The sequence below is a fragment of the Phymastichus coffea genome, unplaced genomic scaffold (assembly GCF_024137745.1).
Source record: "Phymastichus coffea isolate CEN01 unplaced genomic scaffold, Cenicafe_Pcof_1.1 PCOF00055, whole genome shotgun sequence".
NCBI lineage: Eukaryota > Metazoa > Arthropoda > Insecta > Hymenoptera > Eulophidae > Phymastichus > Phymastichus coffea.
The window spans coordinates 515,504-539,035 of NW_026706866.1; the positions used below are offsets into that span (position 1 = coordinate 515,504).

General features: G+C 46.1%; 3 protein-coding genes across 7 annotated transcripts in view; 2 read left to right on the top strand and 1 right to left on the bottom strand.

The window, feature by feature from the left end:
* Nucleotides 1–546: 546 nt before the first annotated feature.
* LOC131665996 (E3 ubiquitin-protein ligase SIAH2-like) lies at nt 547–4,800 on the bottom strand. The gene is made up of 5 exons (XM_058938307.1): nt 4,561–4,800; nt 4,293–4,462; nt 1,963–2,073; nt 1,813–1,875; nt 547–1,706 (listed from the first exon to the last, which is right to left on the bottom strand). Exons 1-5 carry the CDS (start codon nt 4,607–4,609, stop codon nt 1,272–1,274), a joined length of 828 nt encoding a protein of 275 aa, XP_058794290.1. The 5' UTR covers nt 4,610–4,800; the 3' UTR covers nt 547–1,271.
* A 507-nt stretch (nt 4,801–5,307) lies between these two features.
* LOC131665997 (small ribosomal subunit protein uS8A) lies at nt 5,308–6,814 on the top strand. Its single transcript, XM_058938309.1, has 4 exons — nt 5,308–5,416; nt 5,850–5,984; nt 6,381–6,546; nt 6,641–6,814. Exons 2-4 carry the CDS (start codon nt 5,852–5,854, stop codon nt 6,732–6,734), a joined length of 393 nt encoding a protein of 130 aa, XP_058794292.1. The 5' UTR covers nt 5,308–5,416; nt 5,850–5,851; the 3' UTR covers nt 6,735–6,814.
* A 1,859-nt stretch (nt 6,815–8,673) lies between these two features.
* LOC131665888 (protein sidekick) overlaps nt 8,674–23,532 on the top strand; it is a 35,150-nt gene continuing 20,291 nt past the window's right edge. For all 5 annotated transcript variants that reach the window (XM_058938107.1, XM_058938108.1, XM_058938109.1 and 2 more), the window contains exon 1: nt 8,674–9,749. In XM_058938107.1, coding sequence (XP_058794090.1) covers nt 9,617–9,749 — 133 coding nt within the window. In that variant the 5' untranslated portion in view covers nt 8,674–9,616. The remainder of the gene's footprint in view (nt 9,750–23,532) is intronic.

The following is a 23,532-nucleotide window of genomic DNA, read 5'->3' on the forward strand; positions in this document are numbered from 1 at the left end:
GATACAAATCCAAATTATTTTAGACTGATGTTCACTTAAAAATGTGCGTCGCTGGTTTACTATGCAATCGTTTACATATCTACAAATTTAAACGATTATTCTAATCTTACAACTTAGTTATTGTGTAACATTTTCTTTGGAATTATCGTTTACAAATGATTTACAAATGGACGTTGTTTATTCGTTATATAACTGCTCATTTTCTTATGATAATTAGTAATAATTACTACAGTTGTATATAGTTACCTTACTATTTGTAGAAAAAATACTTAATTATTTTTTGAAGCTATTATTTAAAAAGCAGAAAAAAACAGCGGCACGTGTGATATTCTTTAATTGACAATTATATCTTTAATTTTAATTTATCACTTTTATTGATAAGAAAATTGAATTGCCTACTGTTAACAATGTTATAGACGTTATTCTATAATGCTAATTGAGAAAAATAATTTAGCACGAAAAATCTTCTTTAATTTATCGTATTTTAAAATGTTTTTGTTCTGGAAACAAGAAAATATATCTAGGACAAATGTTATGTTGTATTAATATAAATGTTTATTTATTTTAATTATAATGATTCAAGAATGTAACAAAAAAAAAGAATTGTTTTTAGCTTAAAGATGCGCTCGGCTGATTATTACAGATTTTCACTACTTATTATACTTGGTAGAAGATTGACATGACGTAGCACGCATGCAAAAATGCAGCTGCCCGACCATACCAATTTTTGTACTACTTGTAATGCAAAAGAAAAAATATAAAATACGATTGAATTTGGATGCCAGATATCGATTCGTGAGCAGTAACTTGAATGAAGATGTAGTAAGTTTATCGATTTCGTAGCAACGTACACACTGGCCATCGACATCAGGTGTGGAGTTTTGTATTCTATTCTTGATATGTGATTAAACTAAGTAAGAATGTAAAGTAGCCGTAAGCGTAAAGAAAAACCAAGTGACTTATTTATATATCACCGACATGATTTGGGTGCACCAAAAACCAAATTTTCTCAGTTTGAGGGTGACATAAAATCGACATAGAATAAAATGTTTTTCACCTTCGTTTTACGAAGGAAGGTAAAGTCTACCCGCGACAAAAAGCCGAACGAGTGCATCCTAAAAGTGCAGGTCAACAGTTTCGTTCACTGTCGATTTCCTGTACGCTCGGACCAAAAAAGAAAGGTACAACAATAACGTAAAAGACAACCAAGACCTTACCCGAAACTAAAGCTCAACTACATTGTCTACGTAATCCAACCATTCGTTGTTGCACTATTGGGACGCAGAGATGTGCGAAGTCAGCTGTATTTTGGTGTGCCGACACGAGTCGACGTGATCACGCCAGGCCCTTGGACCGAACGACTCAAAACATCCGCGATCCCGCCAACGGCACGGAAACAATAACAACGAAGCGATCTTCTCCAAGCCATAGATGCGTCTGAAGGTGCCCGAATCACTGCACCTCGTGTTCTCGTCGGAGTTCTTGTCAACGCACAAGGCGCAATGACTTGACAGCAACCAACACTCGTTGCATATCAGGTGGCCGGACGAGCATTCATGCACTTCTGGTAGTGCGAAGTTCGGGCACATTCTGCAGCTATACATTCGAATCAACGACTCATTTAACGGATCCGCTTTCTTGATGATGGAAATAGACGGAGTGGTACTGACGCTCGGCGACGACGCTTCTTCGTAGCTTCTCGAAAACTGTACGAGACGTTCCAAATATTTTCAATCATTCATATATATCGTGAATTCTACAGTTGTGTCATCCATCGAGATTATGACATAATGAAGGAAAATCGAAAATTACCCGTAAAACTGGTTCTCGCAGCTGGATCGCGCTGGGCTCCATTTTATTTTTAACTCTCTCATCCTGTACGTAACATCGATCAAACAGCCAATTAAATTTCCTAGCCCAACGTATCTAAAACTTTTATTGCCATTTTTCTCATGTGCATACCTCTGAATTATCCGTTGAAACGTTCACTGATAGCCGGGCAAACTTTGTTCTTATAATGGCTATGTCTTGCCTCAATCGTTTCTTCATCCGATACCTCCTTGGCTTTGGAACCTGTATAAGCAATATTTTTACCGCTGATTAATTTCGCAAACGATAATAAGGCTCGTCTTTAGTAAAATCAAAAATTTTAAGCGCAGAGAATGGCTAATTATTGTTTGGTTCGGAAAAAATCGTGATCCTCATGAGTTTTACACGAAACGTTGAGCAAATCATTAAAAACTCATTTATAATTATTAGCTTATTTCTCTATATTCGAAAATAAATAGCAAAGTAATGAGTAATATTTTACACTGAACAAATCTTGTAAAGCAATCTTTTCGAAATAGTCTGAAAAAGAACTACCTCTTATTACAAGATAATCTATTCTTGTTCAAAATATGATTGGAAAAAAAGATCTTTTTCCTCAGTGCCTTTAAAACAGTGTAAAAGTTGGTCACTTGTAAATTTAGAATTTCTTCAAGACGGAATATAACAAAAAATTCTTTATACAGTTTGTATTTGTTAGGATAAATAATCAACCATCATTCACTAATTAATAATCTGTAAAATATTTTCCTTTCATTTTAAACATTTCAGCACTCTCAATCAATTTTAATCGACATGCATTGTACCTATTTATTTTTCAGCTTGACCAGAAAATTATCCTCTATATAACACTTTAATCAACTGCTGAACTTAAAAAATTCGTTTTCAAAATATTCTTCATACCTCCCATTTAAAATAACGAATAGTTGGAAAAATTCAGCTGGAGTGCACGCGCAAAATTAATGGCCGCTGAAAAGTCGGAACAATATAACCTAAAAAGAATCTATATTTTTCAATAAATTTGCATTAATTCGTCTAGCGAGTATAAAAAAGTTAATTACACCCTTTAAACGTATTTTTAATTTTAACAACATTTCTGTGCTAAATTTGATTATCCTGTTTGTTTTATTTATTATTCAGTTAAGTTTTAAAACAAAGGGAATATTTCATTATATTCTACTTTACTTATAACCTCAGCTGTCGTTTCATTTTTCAATTCGTATCTTCGCGCGCAGTGAGTTCCTGACCGGAGAACTTTTCATTTTTAACACAAGAGGGTGCGGGAGAAAAGCGGAAAATTTATCCAAAAGGAGTATGGTCATAGGGGACGAAAAAATAATGAGGTTCATTTTTTTAACTCTATTGCTCCTTAAGGACCTTTTAGAAAAATCACAAAGTTAAAAAAACTGTTTTTTTTAAGAATATTTCGAAAACTATTGTTCTAATCGAAAATTGTTCAATGGAAAAGTTGTAGGTATTAAAAAGACCTGTCATTTGACATATTAATATGTTAACATTTGTTTGTTAATTTTCAAGATATATTTTAAAAAATTAGTAAAAATTGTGTGCGTAAAAATGGGTCCGTTGTTACCTAGATTTAATTTAAGAAATTGAGTACCTGAAAATCTTATATTTGAATGCAAATGTACAGACTTGCAAAATCCAAACATGTTATTGTAAAAAAATAATGTCACGCGTGCATATTTGTGGTTGAATATAGATAAACGTGAGCATATGGTGAAATAAATTATTTGTCAATTTAAAAATGATTGAATTTGTTTATTAAATTTATCTAAAATATACGCAAAAGGAAAGTATTAAGAACTTATAAGATACTCATAGTTCAGCCGACAGTATAAATCACGGCCGAACACGCAGTGCTCGCTATCAGAGAGTCTATTCAATAATTAAAAATAAAACTAGAGACTATTGCAAGTTCTCAATGCTCTTTAGGATTTTGTCAAGGGACATTGTAAGATTTATTGAGAACTTTGGTAAATTCAAAATTTTAATTTGTAAATATTGCTTTTCAGTCTCGATAATGATCGTTTTAGCACTTTTTCAAACGGACAATTATTTATAACTCGAGAACGGTCAACTTTACGAAAAAATAACGATATCCTTTCGATTTAGAATGGTTCCAAGTACCAACAAAAATTATTAGAATAAAAAAAACTATTTTTGCGGTTGTTAACAACAAAATTTGTTTAAACGATTTTGCTCGATATTTTGGTCCGGAAAACTCTTTATTCTTATTTAGGAGTATATCTAGGTGTTTATGAAAACAAAATTGCATGAGAAACAATTCCTAGCGAATGCGAGCTTTTCACTTTGTCTAATAGCACTGTTGACCGTTTATTTTTTTCTGAGGAGGTTAATAGAATGTCAAAAAGGTTTTTCTCTCTTTCTTTGCCTACGCTTATTGAGAACAGCCTCAACAAAAACACAACATTATAACTACATACCGTTCTGCTGAAGCATTTTCTATCTGCAATAAATCGGTTTGTTGGTCTTCTCAAACATTCTTGAAATGAATCGTTTCTCTCATTCAAAACCGAGCTGGTAGCTGTACGAGAGCGTTGTTGTGAATAGTTGTCCACAAAAAGTAATCGTTGCTCAAAATCTGTGGTGATTACTAAAAGTAGATTTATAACCAAAGATTATTTGCAGCAGTTTCCGATGAAAGGACTTGGCTGTGAATAACAAGTAATCCAAAATTTGAGCGAGTAATACCTGTTCTCGTGTTTCTATTTCTATTCAACACAATCTTCATGGTGACCATCTTTTTGTAAATTAATATTACACTCCATCAGTGCGCCCAAACAAATGCTTTGCACTCAATAAGTGATTTCTTTGTTCTTAAATCCTTTTCGCGTATACGTTAAAAAATTTTTTGTTCACTGGAATAAACTCACGTCTGTGTAATACAATTTCACACTAACGACTGACCAACTGGAGTGGTAAGCACGCTTCTCTCATTTGTAACACGACACTGTGGCAGTTAGAAATTTCTTATCGTTATTTCTCTGTCTTTTCCTTGAGATTCATATTACTTTTTCCGGCGAATGTAGAATTTTTACTGACTTCATTGCGGATATTTGATTTTGTGCTTTATTAAATTTAGGCTTATTGACTTATCAAGGACTAATTAATACTATTAATATTACACATATAATATTTCTGTTGATGATGGATAATCAAATTAATTTATTCTATTAGCGCTTACAGTTTCATATATACTTATACTTATATACAAAAATTGTTATACATATTGGTACAAATGATGATAAAATATGCAAGTTTTTAAACACAAAAAGAAAAGTATTTTAAAAAATTTAACTTTTTTAAATAAAATATTATCATTTATTAAGTGTTTAATTTTTAATTTTAATAAAAATGGACAAAGACGAAATTTTACAAATAATTGGCGATATTTTTAAATTTCATGCTTGCCTCGTCACAAACCGATTTGATTCGCAGTTTCATGACAAGCTTACGAACTATACGGAACTGGAAACAAAATGGACTCCTTTTACCTCGGGTATTGTCGAGCGTGTATGTCACTGTGATAAATAAATTTTCATCACAGGTAATCAACGAAATCAACAATTACTAAGACAAAATTTATGTAACTGCTGATGTGTTAAAGTTTCAATTTTATAGTGCAAACCTTATTTTATCTGTAAATTACTGTTTTTTTGTTATACGTTTATTTATAAACTAAGGTTATGTTAGCCGCAACAGTGTCTGTTTAGTGATGTTTAGTTTTTTTTATTAATTAATACAATTATTCCTTTGAAGTATTCTACTGAAACACATGTATTAATTTCAGTTTTTACTAATTTAAACTATCTTATAGATTTTGTCTTTTAATTATCTTAGAATAAAATCAGCTGACAAGTTAGGTTACTTTGGTTTATTTTAAAATGATTTTACCAGGAAATATTAAATCTTTTTGATATTATTTAAGAAATTATTAGCAGCATAATCATAGTATTGATTAATTTTTTTTATTTTGACAGCCATGGTGCGTATGAATGTACTGAGTGATGCCCTCAAATCAATCAACAATGCTGAAAAGCGAGGCAAGAGGCAGGTGCTTCTTCGCCCTTGCTCAAAAGTTATAGTAAAATTTCTTACAGTAATGATGAAGCATGGTGAGTAATATTTTCATTTTCACTATACAGTATTACTACTCAATAATGCACATTAGTAGTGCCAGTTTAAAGAGTAATACACTTATAAATTATTTAAAAATAATGTATATTGCAGCTGTCTTAGTTAATAAGGCATGATTAGTTTACTTAAATCAATAATTAACTGTATTACAAAAAATTAAGACAGACATCAAAATATAAACTTTTCATACTCTTCATATTCTAAGTTTGTTGTATGACATAAATGTATATGCCAAAATTTATACATAAACATGTGAAATAATTTTTCTGTCATCTAAATATTAGAATAAAAGTATTCAAGATTTACTAATTAATATTTATAATAAAATTTATAAAGACAATTCCAAAGAAAGCAATAAACAAATGTTTTTTCAGGTTACATAGGTGAATTTGAAATTGTTGATGACCACAGGAGTGGAAAGGTTGTTGTTAACCTTACTGGAAGGTTAAACAAATGCGGTGTTATTTCACCAAGATTTGATGTTCCCATCAATGACATTGAGAAGTGGACCAACAATCTTCTTCCAAGTCGTCAGTTTGGGTGAGTTAATCTATTACATTTTCCTTATGTACAATCTTAAATTATTTAACAATTAATTAAGTGTTGTGACTTAAGAGAATATTTGTCTGTTTAGATATGTTGTTTTAACCACAAGTGGTGGTATCATGGACCACGAGGAGGCCAGGAGAAAACATTTGGGAGGCAAAATTCTTGGATTCTTCTTTTAAGTTAATCTTATAATAAAAATTAAAAAAAAGCGTTTTGACACTTAAGGTGTTGAATGCATCTTGAATAAATGTCAATACGTAAATAATGCCTTAAGATTTTACATTGACTAATCATACTCCATTTCACTATGATTAAATTTTTCATCCATAGTTTATATTAAGTTATTATATGAACGTTTGAAAAGCATCAAGGAGAATTATTTTTATTCTTAAACTGAATACAAACTTTTATTTCATATAATATTGATTTTAAAAAAATTTTTAAAAATCTAAAATTGATATTGACTATTGATGACTCCTGATCTGTCAGTAATAGTCTAATCAATATAGACAAAAAGTAATCGTTTCGTTAAAAAATTGAGGGATAAAAGAATTCGGTGAAAATGCGTCAGGAATAATGTAACTAGATGACATATATAAAATGCAACTTGAATTTTACATCAATTTTTATTCATAAGTCAGTTTGCAAAAGTAAGTTTTTCAAGTCTGCAAATCACGGTATATATTTCAGATGAAAATGTTGCAGATATAAGTTGTAAATAAATTGAAAAGCTACAATGTAAACCATTGCGCGATTATTTCTGTTCGTTAGTTATTACAAAAAGCACCAATAACCAAAAATGGCCATTTCTAACATGGAATATTTATTGCAAAAATTCATTTTTTAAATTTTTATTGATGCTAAGATAAAGCTCTTATAATTCTAAATAAAATGATCCTTTGTGCGATTGAATATGTTACTTAGTTGTTTAGATATTCTAACTAATAAATCTAGTTAACTAAGTGGTGGCTAAAGTATGTAGCTGTAATTTTTTTAGTCGAAGAGATTGAATTCTAAAACGGTGCATTTGTTTGTCAAAAAGTCAATTTTAATGTTACTAGTGGCGATTGAAAAATAGTACATTACGATACAATTGCAGGAAAATAGATTCTTGTCTCGTATGGCGTTTACGCGCGAGCGAAGCGAGAACATGTGCCGTATCGTATTTTTTGATACGACGTGTGGAAAGTGCGATTTTCAACGCATGTTAAAATTGCGCACGGAGTGTTGAAAATTTAATTTCAATCCCTTATTTTAAACTTTAAAAATATCAATGCTTTTCACGTTATAAATACATAAATTTGAGGCTTCCCTATACATTATAGAAATTTGAAACTTTACAATTGAGATAGGTAGATTCTTATCGGAGATTTAAAAAAATGTATATTGGCGATTAACAAGAGCCGAGTTAGGTATTTTCTTTTATTAATTCTCAGCTCTTACAAAAGTTACGATGAAGATGTTCATCCAGTGGCAATATATGTAAATTATTAATAAGCACGTCATTATTCATAATTCTTGAAACTACCTCAGATTAACAAAAAAATACTTAAATTGATGCATGATTGAGTGAGATATGTTCAATTCTTCTGACCGCATTAGTTTGAACACGCGATTTCAGTTTTTTCGTTTTTCTGCAATATTCATCTAAAATATATACCGTGGCTTGCAGACTTGAAAAACCTGTTTGTGCAAACTTTGACCTCTTATAAAAAAAAACTGATGCAAATCTGGAGTTACGTTTTATATAGGTCATCTATTTACATTATTCCTGACACATTTTCATCGAATTTTTCCATCCCTCAATTTTGGCATGAAATTTCCTGTATTGATTATGAACTATAATGTGCTATTAGTTAAAGAATATAAAAAATCATTGAACCCACGTGTTCAAGGGGAAAAACTTGATCGATAAGTAACACTAAAAAATACAAGATTAATACACGCGGTAATCGGTAGATGTCTTTAGTATGTTTTCAAATCATCCATTCACGATATCGTCACGAATGGTAAAGCTCGTCACTTTCATTCAAGCTCATATGTGTTTATAGATCGCATAAGGAGCAATCGGTAGTGAAGGTACTCTGACTGTCAGGCACTCCCCTCGCGGCAAGGCACAAGAAAGGTATACATAGGTGGTGGATGGCGGCGTCGCCGGGGATTGGTGGAGAGAGGCAGTCGTCCGGTCATGCGCGCAGTCAGGCTCAAGTCAGTTGCATTCCTCAGGCCGTGTGTGTGTACACTACGCTACAGTACGGCAGACCAGCGAGTAGCGTGGTGTGCGCGAGTCGTTGCCGCACGGGCCCGAGCGCGTTTTTTAACTGACGCACGATCGACGCTTTAAAAGTCTGTTATTTAGTCGCAAGTGCAATTACAGTGCGGTTATTCAACATTGCGCGAGTTGGCAAGTGTTGATCGAAGATCGAGAAACAAGGACGGTGGAAGTTGTTGAGTTGTGAGCACAGGGTTGCCAGGTTGTATAGTGGCTACCAGGTGAGCGCGCTCTCTGTGCCTTTCGCTTACCTGCCTGCGCGAGAGGGGCCAGCAGCGCCTGCTACCTTACACTCTCTATACGGTTTCATATATACGCTCTTCCACGCTAATACGCTACAGTCCGTGCGTTACTCGACACATAGAGAGTACCTTTGCCCTTAAACGACGCCACGGCATTTTTGTCCGTCGTCCTCGGGCAAATTAAAGTTAAACGAAGCTCCGTACAACCGCATGTATGCGTGGACGAGCAACGTGATTATCGCTCGGCTGATAACAGCCAAGCGATAACAACAGTGGTCTATGCACACCTGCACAATTTTCGTGCCATTCGAGAAAGAAAAGTGAGAGATAAGAATTTTCGCAAAGATGCGCCGCCGGTTTGCTTGGTGTAGCCTCGAAGCAGCAGCAGCTTCCATCACGATCGGTGGTGCTCTACTATTGTGCCCTACGTAAAATTTTTCCGATTGTGTCAAACCTCTTCTCAGCGCAAGAAGAACACAAAACAAGAAGGTGCGCGAGTGCGCGGGCCAAAGTGTTAGTGCGACGAAGAAAGAGAAAAAAAGGAAGAATGGGCAAGAAGCCAGGGAAGGGACTCTGTCCGGGGGACGAACAACCTAGACGAATGAGCAGGAGCCTTGTCGTGCAGGTTACCGTGATCCTTGGTTTTGTATGCTGCCTCGGTGGGACTGTTACGGCAACCGGTTAGTTCATTCACACGTTTATACCTTGATTCGTGTATTACAAGTATTTCGCTTTCGTGCTTTGTTTTTGTTTACGCAACCTACATACTGTCTATTCATTCTTTTCGCGGAAATAACATTCGTGCGACTTTTCCAAGTGTAATGAAAACAATACTAGGTCGAGCAAGAATGTCTTGGCTCTTAAACTCCTTGGCGTGTTTTCCTTAACGGAAATATTCGTTTTTCACTTTAATTGTTTCTTCAAATTTATCTTTGCAATATTATCTCTTTTTTTTTTCTTTTTCTTTGCACGCTGAGAGTTTGACTCATGGACCAAAAACAAAACTAATTCTTAACGATCTTTTGTGTCTCCGACATCTTTCCAATATAAAAACTGCACCTTTTTGACTTATTCTTAGCGTGCAAAGATAATTGTTTTACGACATAGTCTATCTCTAAAATAAAGAAAACAAAAGTAATAAAAAATCGTTCATTGGCACAATTGAAAAAGCGAGCGGGTGAGAATGAAAGACGACGCTTTCTATGCCGCGGCAGTCAATCATCATCTTCGGAGTAAAGCCTGGTAAATTCGGCAAAATTGTGCTCAATTAGCGCAAACGACAGCCATGCTATTGCTGCGAGTCGGACGTAATGGAGATCAACATGCGGTAAATACACACGCGCGCGCGAACATTACTCATGAGAGGAGAGACCAGAGTGAGCGAAAACAATAAGCAGCGGGCGTGCGCGACATTGAAATCATTGCTAAATCACGTTTGATTCGTCGGACAATTGACCACGATGTAACTTGGTCGCGCCGACACTCCCTTAGACGTATGTGTAACGGTGCGTAATCAACGACAGACAAGTACAGAGAGGAGAGGACAATTGCGATCTGGAGTTTCGTCGTACGGGACTCGAACGTATCTGACGCGACTTAGCGAGCGGCCAAAGAATAGAGACGCGCGCTCAATTCGAAAAGTGCCACTTGCTCGAAAGTCCAAAGCCGAAGTTGACATGGGCAAAGGCAGTGCAAGAGTCTGGAACCGACAACACGATCTTCTTCCCATGCACGCCGTCAACTGTTCTCCTCCACTCGCCTTGTTCCCCCTGTCGAAACTCGAGATGCCACTGATTTTCGCCCTCGTGACAAGCATTCGAAATACATCGTTTCCGTTGCACTGAACTAACGAGGAAACTATTTGCATTAGTGAGATTGTCAGGCGCGAGGCACAATATGCGATTTTAAAAGCCAATCGTTTCAGTCGCCAGTAAGGCTTCGCGGCATTAGTTCTCTGGCTGCGCATTTTCTCTCTTCCTCCGGGGTCACAGGGGCAAAATGCCGCTCCGCGTAATAGAATCAGCGACAAATAGGCGCAAGGCAGTCAAGTGCACGCGCAGAATCGCTCGCAAAACACTTTCGCTTTGCTCGCGATAGCAAAAGCCCTACGATTAGTAAGCTCGCACTGACGCGCGTCTAGCTTGCGGGCGCTGATCAACGAAGAGACAAGCGACGCTTAAAAACTAAAGCAAGTGGCATTCAGCCGAGCCAAATCAGTCAATCACGTCGAGAGCAAACAATAACAGAGACGACGTGCGGACATTCGTGGCTCGCGAGGCCCCCTCCCTCCCGGCTCGTTATATTGCTATTATTTACACGTGAGCACCCCCCATCACCGGCCAAATTGCAGTTTACGTTCGAGTGCTCGCACTCGAATCGAGTGTCAGCTGTTTATTTCATTGGCGCCTCGCTAACCGTCACTTGACTGCCTATTCTATAATCATTTTCGCTCGAGAACCATCGCCGTGCAATAAAACAATCGGCGACGTGCCTTTTAGCGGCGTATTTTCTTTTATTTTTCTTTTACGAGTATGGAGCGTGTCGGACCGTTAGAAAAAAAAAACACTTGAAAATGTTACGAGGCACTGTAAAGTGCGATAGCTTCTTGAGGCGATAAATCGTTCGCGCGGATGGGAAAGTCAACGAAAACTGCTATATCGTAAAAGAAAAAAAGAGTAACAATCGGGTTCGTCGGAAACTGAAACCTCCTCTCTTTTGTGCCTTGGCGAAAAACAAAAGCGCTCGATTTTTACGAAATATACCTGTGGTCGCTGAAACCGCTTAATAACGAGGTCCTCTCGGAAAGGCCGGGTTCCTTTTTCCACATAGGTACCGATGCTGTGCGATTTGTTTTTGTTCGATACAGTCGAACGTGTAAGCTGTCCGTAGAAAATTCGTTTGGAAAATAATTGATGCAAAGTATTCTAAACGCAATTTCTACAAGAAAGAATAATCACTTGAACGAGTTTTATGTTTATGATTCTAGCCATTATTGAAAGATGATTATCTGTACGATGATGTTTAAAATAAATATTTTACGTCGATTACTCGTTAATTTTTCTTTAGAAAGATATAACGTCAAATAATGATTAAATTGTTGAGAAAATAGTATTTTTATTTTCCACGTTCGATAGAAAAGCGCTATGTTCTACGTAATTTGGAAATTCGTGTAGAACCGGTATTTGTACGTAACCAAGCCGGTCCTCGGAAATAATAACAGCAGGCAGCTTGAGGAAAAAAAAAGTTGAATAGGTACGACGGCGGCCTTCGTCTTCCCTCTCTTTCTCTCTCTCTCTAAATAGGAACAAAGAGAGCACGGTCGCGTAGACGAGCGCGTGGGGCGCGGACGGCCGTACACTTGAATTAACCGATAAGAGTTGAGGCTGCGAGCAGAATAAGAGCGTATTTGAGCGCGCGAATCAACTGATCACATCGCAAAAGTTGGGCGCGGCTACGCCGTCGAATCACTGGCGTGCCTTCGTTCTTTTTCCTCGTCGTTTCGATTTAACAGCCCCTCTTTAACGTGCCTCGCGCTTTATACTCTTTCGCATCTCGACGGCCAAGGCAGTGCGCGTCTAATACGAAGGAGTCTCGGGATTCCGAGTATGAATTGATCATTTCAGCGAGAGGGCCTCGTTGAACGCCGTCGTTGATAGCTACACCGAATGCGTGGGTAGCGCGTTGAATTGGCAGAGCGTCGCTGATTGAAAGGATTTCGTTTCACATTGAGCGACGCTGTAGCGCGCACGAGACGGGGCAGAGTTTAATTGGGCGACGGTCCTCATGCGAAAGTTGACGACTTACCCGGGGACAAATTGAATTAGCTCGATTGAAGTGTTACGCTCTTCGTGATTGGCTGCGTTGGATCCCCGAGCTGGAGATGCGCTTTACCCTTGAAGGAAAGAAAAAAAAGAAGACACACCGAGAGATGAAATCACGGCTATATACGTGCAAGACGCGCGCGTCTGGAAATCGTCAGCTGAGCTAGTGTATTTGGGGGCTCGGTGAGAAAGTTAGCCGCGCGCGGGGCCGCAACACAACGGAGCAGATGGCCCGTGCGGCCGCAGAGGGGAGTAGAGCGGAGTGCGCGCGAGCCCAGGTGCGCGTGGGCGCACTACCTGCCCGCGCCCGGCGCCGTCGCGAGCGGGGCCCACTGCGTCTATTTATACCTATACGTCGGGGAGAAACGACGGGGCGCGGATTACAACGGCCGATTGGGGGGAAGCTCTCTCCCCGACGCTGCGGCAGCGGCGCTCTTTTTTTTTTCCTCTTCGACACGCTTTGTAGGTTCCACGCGCTGCCGCCGAGGATTGACGGCTCCTCCCCGCGGCAACTTCGCTTCTTTTCGGAGCTTCTCCTTTGTCAGCCTCGTTCGCGGCCCCTCGTCTTGTTGTTTCCTCGACTGTTCCGATCTTGTTTTCTTCGTTTTCTTCGCGAGGATCGCGCGTAGATCGATTTTAGGTGCGATACAAGCCTCGCGTGGCGAAATAGCAAAACGGATTCGTCGTGTAACGAGGCGCGCTGGTGCCGCTGCAGATTTCCACCGTTCTCCAAAGCTCTTTCGCGGAGGTTTGTCCGTGCCGCAAAGACCGAGATTCCGCTGGCTCTTCATTCGAGAGGCCGACCATTTTTTTCCCCTGAGCTCGTATCTGCGCGGATACGCGTGAAACTCGCGTACGTGCCGGCAAGGAGCTTTTTTGCCACGGAAATACGAGCGCACTTCAATCGGCAAGCAGTTGAAAAAAAAAAAAAAAAACAATCTCAGCGCCCTCTCGAGTGGTTAACGCCCGACTGAGACTCGAAGTAGGGCAGAAAAAGAAGAAAAAAATCAGGCGCGAAACCCGGAGCACCCTTGCCGTTCGGACGCGGCGGCAGCAGCAGGCTCGCGGAAGTCGCGCTCGGGCCGCCAAATCTCCTCCTTCCAGTCGCGCGTCCAACGAAATCGCGCGCTCGTCTCGCTCACGGTTGGAGAGTCGGTGGAGTTGGAAAGCGACGTAATTGGCTCTGATAACGCCGTCAGCGCGAGAAAAACAGCGAGGGAATTGCGAGTCGGCGCGGCGCGCATCTAAAACAATTACGATCTGGCCGGGAGGGGGGAGGGGGGGGGGGTCGCTTCGGTTAATTAGCGCCAGTCAGACAGACAGTCGCGGGATAGTGCCGACTTTCCGGCTATTGTCGCGCGCGCTCGGCGCCGCGCCACCTTTCCGGAGCCGACGCCAACTCCGCACTTTATTCCGCGACGCGCCGAGCGCTCGTGAATCTGCCCGCGCGACTCGGATGCTCCTTCGCGTGGAAAGCTCGACGGGTTCGCCGCGATACCATTCCACAAGCCAAGGAATGCCTTTGTCGAGCGCTCGTTTGAACGATTGAAACCGTGGCGAGCCTTGTTAATTTAGGCCGATCGGGAAGGCAGGTGAAAACCGAGGGAAACGTAACGAGGTTGAGAGAAGAAGAAAAGAAAAAAAAAACTCGAAAGGCATTCCAGGCGCACGGAGTCATCTGGAGAAAAAGAAGAACGACGCTCCGGACTTTCGTTCTCTCGGCGTGACTCAGGTCGAGCGTCACCGAAATTATGAATATAAGGCCCGCGCGAGAAGCTGCACAATGGCAAGTAAATAGGCAGGTGCGTGGAACGATAGACCAAGCGAGCCGGTTTTCCCTCGAGCTGATACGGCGGGTGCGCGTGGAGGAATCTCGGCGCAGTAGCAGCGGCGGCAATGCAGCGGCGAGTCGCGCGGGCTCGACGGGGCCAGTGACCGCCCCCGGCAAGGCCTCCCTTCTCTGCGACCTTCTTTCTTCTCTTTCTCCTGCTCCTTCTCGCGCTTTCTTCGTCTTATTTCGCTTGTCTTGCCGCCGCAGCGTGGACGCAACGCACGACTGCTAATGCCGCTCGGCCCTTCTCCTCTCGTCTACTCTATCGGCGCACTTTCCGCGCGCTCGCTGCGCCCGAACCGAACTCGGCTGCCGGATTGTTACCGAGCGCTCCAGGGCTATTTCCAGACTCGCCCGGATGACTTTGTCGCGATCGTGCCAATTGAGTCCAGCGATGAGCCACACGCTGCGACGCGAAAAATTGGTCGCTATCGCTGCGCGGATTTCCACCGTCGACGACATCAATTGACCAGCGTCGCAGTGCTGCGCCCCGCGATTGGCCGTTCAGAGTATTAAATGCCACGAAGGAAAAATACAATTGATGAAACAGTCTGATCGTCGTTTATTCAGTCGACACTTTCATGAGGGAGAAAAAGAAAGAAGGAGAGTGAGCGTCAAATGACCCCAACGACACAGTTAAGTTCCAGCAAGCACCTGATTGACTGCACACGCTGTACATTGTTTTCATCTTTCGAGATCATTGTGGCTCACCTCTCTGTATCATTCGAATGTAAATGCGTTGGCGCGTGTACGCTTCTGGCCGTGAGGGATTAGAAGCGACCCAGAGCGAAGGTACAGAAAGATGACTACGTCGATTGCCTGCGGAGAATGAAGCTTTTATTATGGTACACGAAGCGGGGGGGGGGGGGGGGGGGGGGCTTGGTCGCGCTACCTACAATTTACACTATCCACGTGCTCGGGAAGCTCTGCCTACATGCATTGGGACTCTTACTTTCTCGCGAGTAAGCCGCTCGAAAGCCAGATCAGGTTCGCGAGAGCGCGCGACGGCCGATTCGATTTCGAAGGACTCGGATCGCGGTGACGTCGACAGACGGGCAATGGAGACGCATCGGAGGTGTGTACACAAATGGTGCCATACCGTTAGCTTTACGGCAGTTCGCTTTTATCTGCTTCTCGCCGCGGTACCGAGAGTCATATTACGCCAGCTCGCCGGAAAAAAAAAGAGCGAGGAGGCGAGATGACCAAGTGGATACAAGAATATCCATCTGCCTGCTGGCTCGGCTTTGGGATACTTTTGGCGCTGCAGTATACCGTTATACGAGAGAGGTTTAGAGGCGCGGACAATCGATAATCAAAATATGTACCCTTTCGCTGCCGGTTCCAGTCGAACGACGATGCATCGCGCTACACGGCCGATTGACCGAGGAATTCATTGTACATGTACGATTGCGCACGAGAGAGAGAGAGAGAGAGAGAGAGAGAGAGAGAGAGAGAGAGAGAGAGAGAGAGAGAGAGAGAGAGAGAGAGAGAGAGAGAGAGAGAGAGAGAGAGAGAGAGAGAGAGAGAGAGAGAGAGAGAGAGAGAGAGAGAGGTAAGACTGCTGACATCGGTGTGCAATGGTGGCGAGGATGTTTGGTCACCGCTGCCAATGGAGCGCGAACCGAGCAGCGGCCAAAGTAGCGCAACGCTCGGCTGAATATTTTCGTTGTTGCACGCGTGCGCGCGCTGCACTTCCCGTTGTGTAATACAAGCGTTACGGCAACGTTTGATTGCCACGGTTTATTCATTCTACATGACTCGGTGCCGTCGTCTCTCCGGCGATGCGACGAAACGCGTCCTCGACGAAAAGAAGTAACGGCCGGGGAGATGCCCATTAGCCGAATAAGCCGGCTCTAGGCGGCGTAACGAAGCGTCTTGAAAGAGGCGTTGTCGCGACTCGGGCGTGTGCACGCGGGGACGTCACTTAGCGCGAGCGGAGCACGGTCGTCGCGAAAGAAAGGGAGCGAGTGCTTTGAGTCTGCTGCCACTGCGCGGCTATCAAGCGTTGAAAGGTAAGGGCGCTCTTCGCCCACGCGCGCCTCGCTCTATTCACGGCTTGCCGGCTCGGCAAACAAACGGAAAAACAAGGAGAGAAGGAGCGAGGCGCGAAAGCTGCTGCCCGCCGAACTGCAACCGAGTCGATCCACAGTCGCGGCTCCTCGCGCAGCACGCCCCAGTCCAGACGCGCGATCCGCTTCGATTGCTGTTTCCGCTCTCGCCAGATTGTCCTTCCACTGCGCGCTTCTTCCAAGCTGGGCTGCCGCCTGGCCGGCCATGTATCTGCACACTCGAAAGCGAGACAACGAGCACGCCGTGGCTCTTGTGCGTTTTAATTATAGTCCGCCACTCGACGCCCCTTCGGGATGCCACTCCTCTCCCGCTCCTCGCGCCTTCGGGTTTTCTCCACACCTGCGAATGCTGCTGCTCCGTTTGCCGCCTCTCGGCAAACGCGACGCACGCGGCGACGGCGAGCGCGCATCGGTTTTGGCAGAACAGGCTGCTTTCGCACGAGCCGGTGCGGGACGCCGCTGCCCAACACGCCCGGCTTCGCGGCCCGCGCGTCGCCAGTGCGAGCACGATGCTACCTACGCGCGCCCGAAAGAGCCGCGCCACGGATTGATCGTCCTGACGTTGGAATTGCAAGCCGCGGATCGTGCACAATTCGAAACTCGCGCGTCCGTCGCGAGACGCCTACCTCTTCTCCTCTGCCCCCCCCCCCCCCCCCCCCCGGCGCCGCTTGCTTGTAGCTGCGAGTCCAAAATATTTGCCCTGCGAATGACGGATCGCACGCGCGAGCGCTTGACAAACGAGCTCGGACGGGGGAGCTCACCGCGTCGAGGGCGTTCAGGACCGGCTCTCCCCCTGCGCCACGGCGTCCGCATTGCGGAACAGTACACGAGAATGCAGGCCATCGATCTCGCGCTCGTGGCCGATCGCAATGGTGTGTTTTACGGTGCTACCGCTCCGCTAATTCCACGCTCGTTACGCGCCACTCAATGGAAGGTCCTCTCTATCTCTCTCTGTCTCCATAGTCGGGCGGTCTCTCGTCGTCGCGCTTTCCCTGCTCCCGTGCCCACTCGACCTCTAGCCAGCCCTTCTCGCTTTGAGTTTTAAATGATTCGCAGCCCATGCCTACCTGTACATATATATCTGTGCCTCATCTCAATTGCAAATGCGAGCCACTTCTACCGATTTCGCGCGCATTTAAATTTTGCTGAGCTACACTCAAAAGTGCAGTGTTCTCAAAGTGCCACTCTCTTTCCCTCGCGATGCCGCCGAAGTCGCGCGCCTCGTGCTCTCGCGCGAGCGGCTATCGATAGCGCGCGAGTCGTTAGTCGTTGCGGCTGACGCAGGAGACCAGCGAAATAAATAAAACCCGCGCCCGACAATCCACTTATCGCCGGTTGCGAGAGCACGCTGATTTCTCGCTTTATCCCGGCGTGCAGCTGCCACGCCGATACCTCCGTCGTCCGCTGGAGGGTCGCTGCGCGCGCCCACGGCCTTGTACCCCTTTTGCTCTTTCTCACTTTGTCACGTCCGTCTGATTGCTGCCCGAACTTCCCGTTCGGATGAGTTATTGAAATGAAGATGAGAGAGAGAGAGAGAGAGAGAGAGAGAGAGAGAGAGAGAGAGAGAGAGAGAGAGGTAGAGAGAGGCAGGGTGCATCTTTCGGTAAGCTTGACGTTGTTCGTCGGCGGAAATGCGTGCGGCTGCCGCTCATCGATCAATCGATCCGCCGCGGAGGCACCCCTCGTCAGCCGAGCTCCGTGCTGCTCTGCGCCTCCGTATAAATACAGAATCCTCGCGTTTTAACTTGGCTTTCGTGTGATTGGCGTTGAACTCGCCAATGGTCGAGCGAACGCTCGAGCGTGCGTTGCTGCACGCACAGCGCGTACGCGAAGGGATGCGATCGTCGAGGATGGGCTTCCGCTCGGCAATAAAGTTGCAGCGGCAGCTCGAACCATCGCCTCTACGCGTATAATACGTACACGCGCACAGCCAGTTCTTTACTCAGTCAAATCACTCGACGAGGCTTGACTACAAGCGCGCCGATCATTATCGAAGCAACGATCCTGCCCAGAAAAAAGTCGACACGTTGGCAATGGCATCTCGGCGTCGGCTGTCTCCTCCCGCCCCCCACCGCAGCTCCACCGTGACAACTATCGCGTGTTTTTTGCTGCAACGTGCCTGTTCCGTAACGTACTGTCGGATGGAAGGCCCCACGAATATACAGCGTTCGCTGTTTTAGAAAGTTGCCGCTGACGTATATAGCGACACCGCGCGGATGCACCTCACGCACGTGCGCGTCTACTCTTCGCGCGCTCCCGCCGTATCGCGTAGTCGCCCGAGACAGTCGACTCGGGTGTCGGCTGGTTGCACCGGGGGCCCAGCCTTGTCCGCAACAGTCGACGACGCGCCAGCTGGCGATCAACCGCTCGCTTTCGATATAATTCACGGCATCGATTGGCTAATGGCCCGAGAAAACGCAACGCTCGCACGACTGCGCCGTGAGGCTCGAGCTCCGCGGCAGCAGCAGCAGCAGCAGCAACAGCGAGGATAGCATAGGCACGGGCAAACCAGTTTTTACGAGCTCGTCAAACCTCAGCCGGCCGTGATGCGCACTCGCGAGAGCGCAGAAGGACACGCGAGTGCAATAGTCGTGAGCTTCCTGCCCGTAGACAAAGTCGCTGCTTCCACCTCGACTGCACGCGCATATATATACATATACAGGCATGTCCGCTCGACCGTGTTGAATTACTTTAGTGCGCTCCGATTGCTCGTCTGCGGCGCAAACTTTCGCGCGCGAGCGTTTTTATCTAGCGACGCGAGCTGCCGTTACTATTCAAATAATGCCCAGCATTCGTCCGAGGCGCGATCTACCAGTTTACATGCCGCCGGAACGCTTATCCGATTCGCCGCCATCTCGCTGTTTGTATTTGGATGTACGTGACTGCGCGCGTCAACAATGATCTCGTTGGGAAAGTCGGCTCGGCTTATCGGCGCGCTTATCTCAACGCGACAAATACACAAACATGCGCGCGCGCCAAGGGAAGATAAGACCCGTCGTCGTTCGCTCGAAGGTGTGCTCTCGGCGACGCAGACGCGTACCCATCCGACCGACCTCGGCAGATGGTTTTTCCTTCGCGCGGGCGCCGCGTTGCCCGAGTGCGTTAAGGAGGAGGGGGCGCGCATCTATGCCCCTATGGCTGCACACCCACTCCCTAGCGATGCCGGATTTCCTCCGTATCGAGCTCCCCTCGGCCGCGACTAAATGGAGTAGTCCTCGGCACGCGCGCGGCTATTTTGAGAGAGAGAGAGAGAGAGACCGCCAAACGAACCTCGCGCCCGCTCGCTTCCAAGACCGCGAACTTCTTGCCTCGTGGCGTTGCCGTTCACGGGCGGACTGCGCGATTCGATGCCAATGAGAGCTGTCGAGAGCGCGGCGATCCTCGCCAGACACTCGACGGCGAGGACTCTTGAGCGATCGAGAGGGCCGCGCGGCTGACGGCCGTGAACTTGCGCGAGACGGATCTCCCGGCCGATTCGTTGGCGCGGGGCCAAATAATCGAAACGAACGGCGCCGCGTCGAGCGCCGACGCTGCAGTCTCTCGGTCGCATGCGACTCGCCGAAACCCCATTGAACGAGCGAGATCCGTTCACCCGCGCGTGGCAGATTTGTATGGCTTGACCGCGGCCAACGGAGTCACCACTGCATTTGGCAAGCTCGGATGCTCTCTGACTGTCGATCGATTAGCGCGTGGCGAAGCGCACAGCTTAGACGTTTGCCGCGGATTCCCACGGCAATAACGACGCTGACGATCGTCGAGGCGAAGATTAGGGCGCGAGCCGGCCCGGCGAGTGAGGTGCCAATAAAGAAGGGAGAGAAAGAGAGAGAGACGCAGGCGCGCGAGAGGCCGTCGTGCGTGAAAAGACAAAGCGGTCTCTGCCCTCTGAGAACGAAAATTTCCCGGCTGCAGAGTTTCCGCTTGCTTGGCTACGCCTTGAATTTCCGCTTTCTCACACACTGCCGAATGCAAATATCGCGAGGAACGTCGAGAGCCGCGGATCGCGGATTGCCGCGGCGGGGCTCCACTGAAAATTCGAGCGGGGCGAGGCGCCGTCGGACCGAGCATGAATGAAAGAAGCACGGAGCCGCGGTCAATTAGGCGCGAGTGCTCGCGCGAAAGTCAACGGCCTCGGCGGCGCGCGCCCGCCGCCCGTGAAAGTCTGCGAAATAGCACGTGCTTCCCGACGCCCGCCGAAAGGGGGCGGGGGAGGCAAGTCTGCGACGCCGCCGCATGCGGCAAAAGTTTGCGCAGTGCGACCGACGCGCAGGTGTCTCGGACGTCCTCTTGAACACGAATTTTCCCCCGTCCTCGAGGAAACGCAACGCGCGGTGGCGTTTTGTCTTGGCACGCGCACCGCGAACGCCCCCCCCCCCGCCGAGTCGTCTTAATGAGCCGGTGACAGCCTGGCGCGGCGCTTGTTTTGGCTATCACGGGCGCCGATGTATCGGAGTGGCTGCTTCACGGGCGTGAATTGGGAATGCGTGCACGAGGACGATATTTCCACCGAAACGGCCAATTGCCGAGGCGCGACGCATGGGCCGCACGTGCGGCGGTACGAAAGTTCTTGTCTCCTTTGTTTCGTCGGGCGCGCCGCCGCAAGTTTTTCCGAGACACCGAGCAGAAAGGAACGAACGGAAGGGCCGCGCCGCATTTATATTGGAGCCGCTGTTGAGCATGTCCAGAGAGAAACCAGATTCCCTTCTGGCCTCCCCCTCCACTACTTCTTCTTCTTCGTCTTCGCCTCGTTGTCCGGCGGACGAGCCGTAAGGACGAGAAAAGCCACACGCAGACGCGCGAGGGGAGAGCGGCTGCAGCATCTTGCTCATGCCGCAGCCGCGCGAGCTAATTCTGAAGCGCGCCACCGAGCGAACTCTCGAGCGGGCGCGGGGGTGTCGCCGACGATTTTTACCGCGTTCTATTCTCGCGCGCCCGTCGAGGAAGTCCGCGGCAGCTACGGGCCGATCGTCGCCGAGTCGGCGCTTCTCGCCGGACAAGCGACTGCGCCCCCCCCCCCCCCCCCGCCCTTCGACGGATCGCTTTGCCCCGCTGCTTTGCGGCTTACCGGCGCGCTTCGCTCGCGAGCCCGCAACACCCGCAGCTCCGGCGATCGTTCCTCTTTACGAGCGCCTTTATTTTTGGAGAAGGGCTTTCTCTCTCCCCGGTACAGCGGCGCGCGAGATCAATCGGGCGTCGCGCCCGTTTGACGAATTTCCGCGGGACAATGGCTAAAAATACGAGACGGAGCCGGCGCGACAAACGCAACGAACGCGTAGGTATGTGACCTGATTAAAGCTAATCAAGTGCGTTAAGTGTGAGCAATTGGAGAGAGGAAGCCACGGTAAACATTGAAAAGTGGAGAGAAAAGACGAACGGAGGAGGAGTCCGTTGCGTAATTTTTCAAGACAATAAATGCCAATTCAGGTTAATGCCTTTCATTGGCGAGCCCTCGTTGCATCGCCATTGTAAGCCTTTGTTGCCGGATTCCCGAGACACCGCTGCACTCGAAGCACCAGCCGCGACGGCGAGAGACTGCGTTGCCCGGGACTCGGAAAGTGCTGTAATTGCGAGTTCGATCGCTCGCAAGCGTTAACGTCAATTTTTACCGCTCGTCGCTCGCATCATCCCGTTTTCCGGGGAAATCCAGAGCGGAAGCAGCTCTCGATAGAAATTCCGCCGATGCGCCACGCGCGCCAACGCGATTATCGCGAATCGCATGCGCGGCACATTTCCTGGATATGACGAACAACGCGCCGCGCGCTCTCGCGCGATAAGGAGCACCGCGCGCTCCTTGCCGAGATTATCTGCCGTCGCCAGCTTTCCGCGGAAACCTCGATTGCGCCTACTTTTCTTCTTTTCTACGCTCCGTTCGCGCGGAATCCGCCAGTCGACCTCGACATTCAATGAGCGTGCATTGGCTGCTCTCGGGATATCGTTGATGTTGCTTCTCAATGCGCTTCGGCGAAAGTAACTCGTCGAGTTAACTATCGCGGGTCCCGAATTGGACCTCGTTCGTCATCGAAATCATCGACTTGCGCGCAATCAGACAGAGCCCAATCGACTTCTTTTCTTTCGAGTGTCGCGAGTTCCGTGGAACTGCATAAATTATTGAAAACAAAAAAAAAAATGTCCGCGCAAATAGAATGCGCGAGAAAAGACAAAGAAGCGCGTATACGCGCAAGCAGTAATAGTCACGACGTCGGTTTTCTTTACGAGCTAGTTGTGAGAGAGACTGCAGCGATAATAAGTCCTTCGAAGAAGAAGCTCCAGCATTGGGATTCCGTGGCGCGATCGTGAGAGGGGAACGAGGATAGAAAAGTTTATTCTTTCCACTCGGTATCTGTTCTCAGCCATCAGAAACTCGTCAAACTAGCCTTCGGTATCCATCCATCGCTCATGCTCGCTACCGACGACGACGAGTGAACATCCCATTGGATTCTCCAATTAGGGCTTTTAAAGAGGTGCAACGACCTACAAATTTCTGGCCTGAAAACATTAGCTAGCTACCGCGCTGTTTCAATTTCTCTCTCATAAAGGATGATCGGAGACACGCGCTACTCATAAGAGCTCTGTGCGTCTGTGTTTTCGGTATGGTTATTTTTACTGCCCGTCCTCCTCGTTGTCGTCGACGTGTCTGAGGGACGGCAAATGACGCGTGAAAGAGTTATGCCTCTCGGCTCTTTAGTGCATGGCTTATTATTCTTCGAGCGCTCCAGGTTTACTTTGTAATCAATGATCTATTGAC

What these genes read in the sequence shown, in the direction of transcription:
- LOC131665996 (XM_058938307.1), bottom strand. Translation starts at nt 4,609, where the DNA reads ATGGTCACCATGAAGATTGTGTTGAATAGAAATAGAAACACGAGAACA. An exon ending in GAAAATGCTTCAGCAGAACG is followed by an intron (nt 2,074 to 4,292) that starts GTATGTAGTTAT and finishes TTGCTTATACAG; the next exon opens with GTTCCAAAGCCAAGGAGGTA. An exon ending in TGCGAGAACCAGTTTTACGG is followed by an intron (nt 1,707 to 1,812) that starts GTAATTTTCGAT and finishes CGTCTCGTACAG; the next exon opens with TTTTCGAGAAGCTACGAAGA.
- LOC131665997 (XM_058938309.1), top strand. Translation starts at nt 5,852, where the DNA reads ATGGTGCGTATGAATGTACTGAGTGATGCCCTCAAATCAATCAACAAT. An exon ending in TACAGTAATGATGAAGCATG is followed by an intron (nt 5,985 to 6,380) that starts GTGAGTAATATT and finishes ATGTTTTTTCAG; the next exon opens with GTTACATAGGTGAATTTGAA. An exon ending in CTTCCAAGTCGTCAGTTTGG is followed by an intron (nt 6,547 to 6,640) that starts GTGAGTTAATCT and finishes TTGTCTGTTTAG; the next exon opens with ATATGTTGTTTTAACCACAA.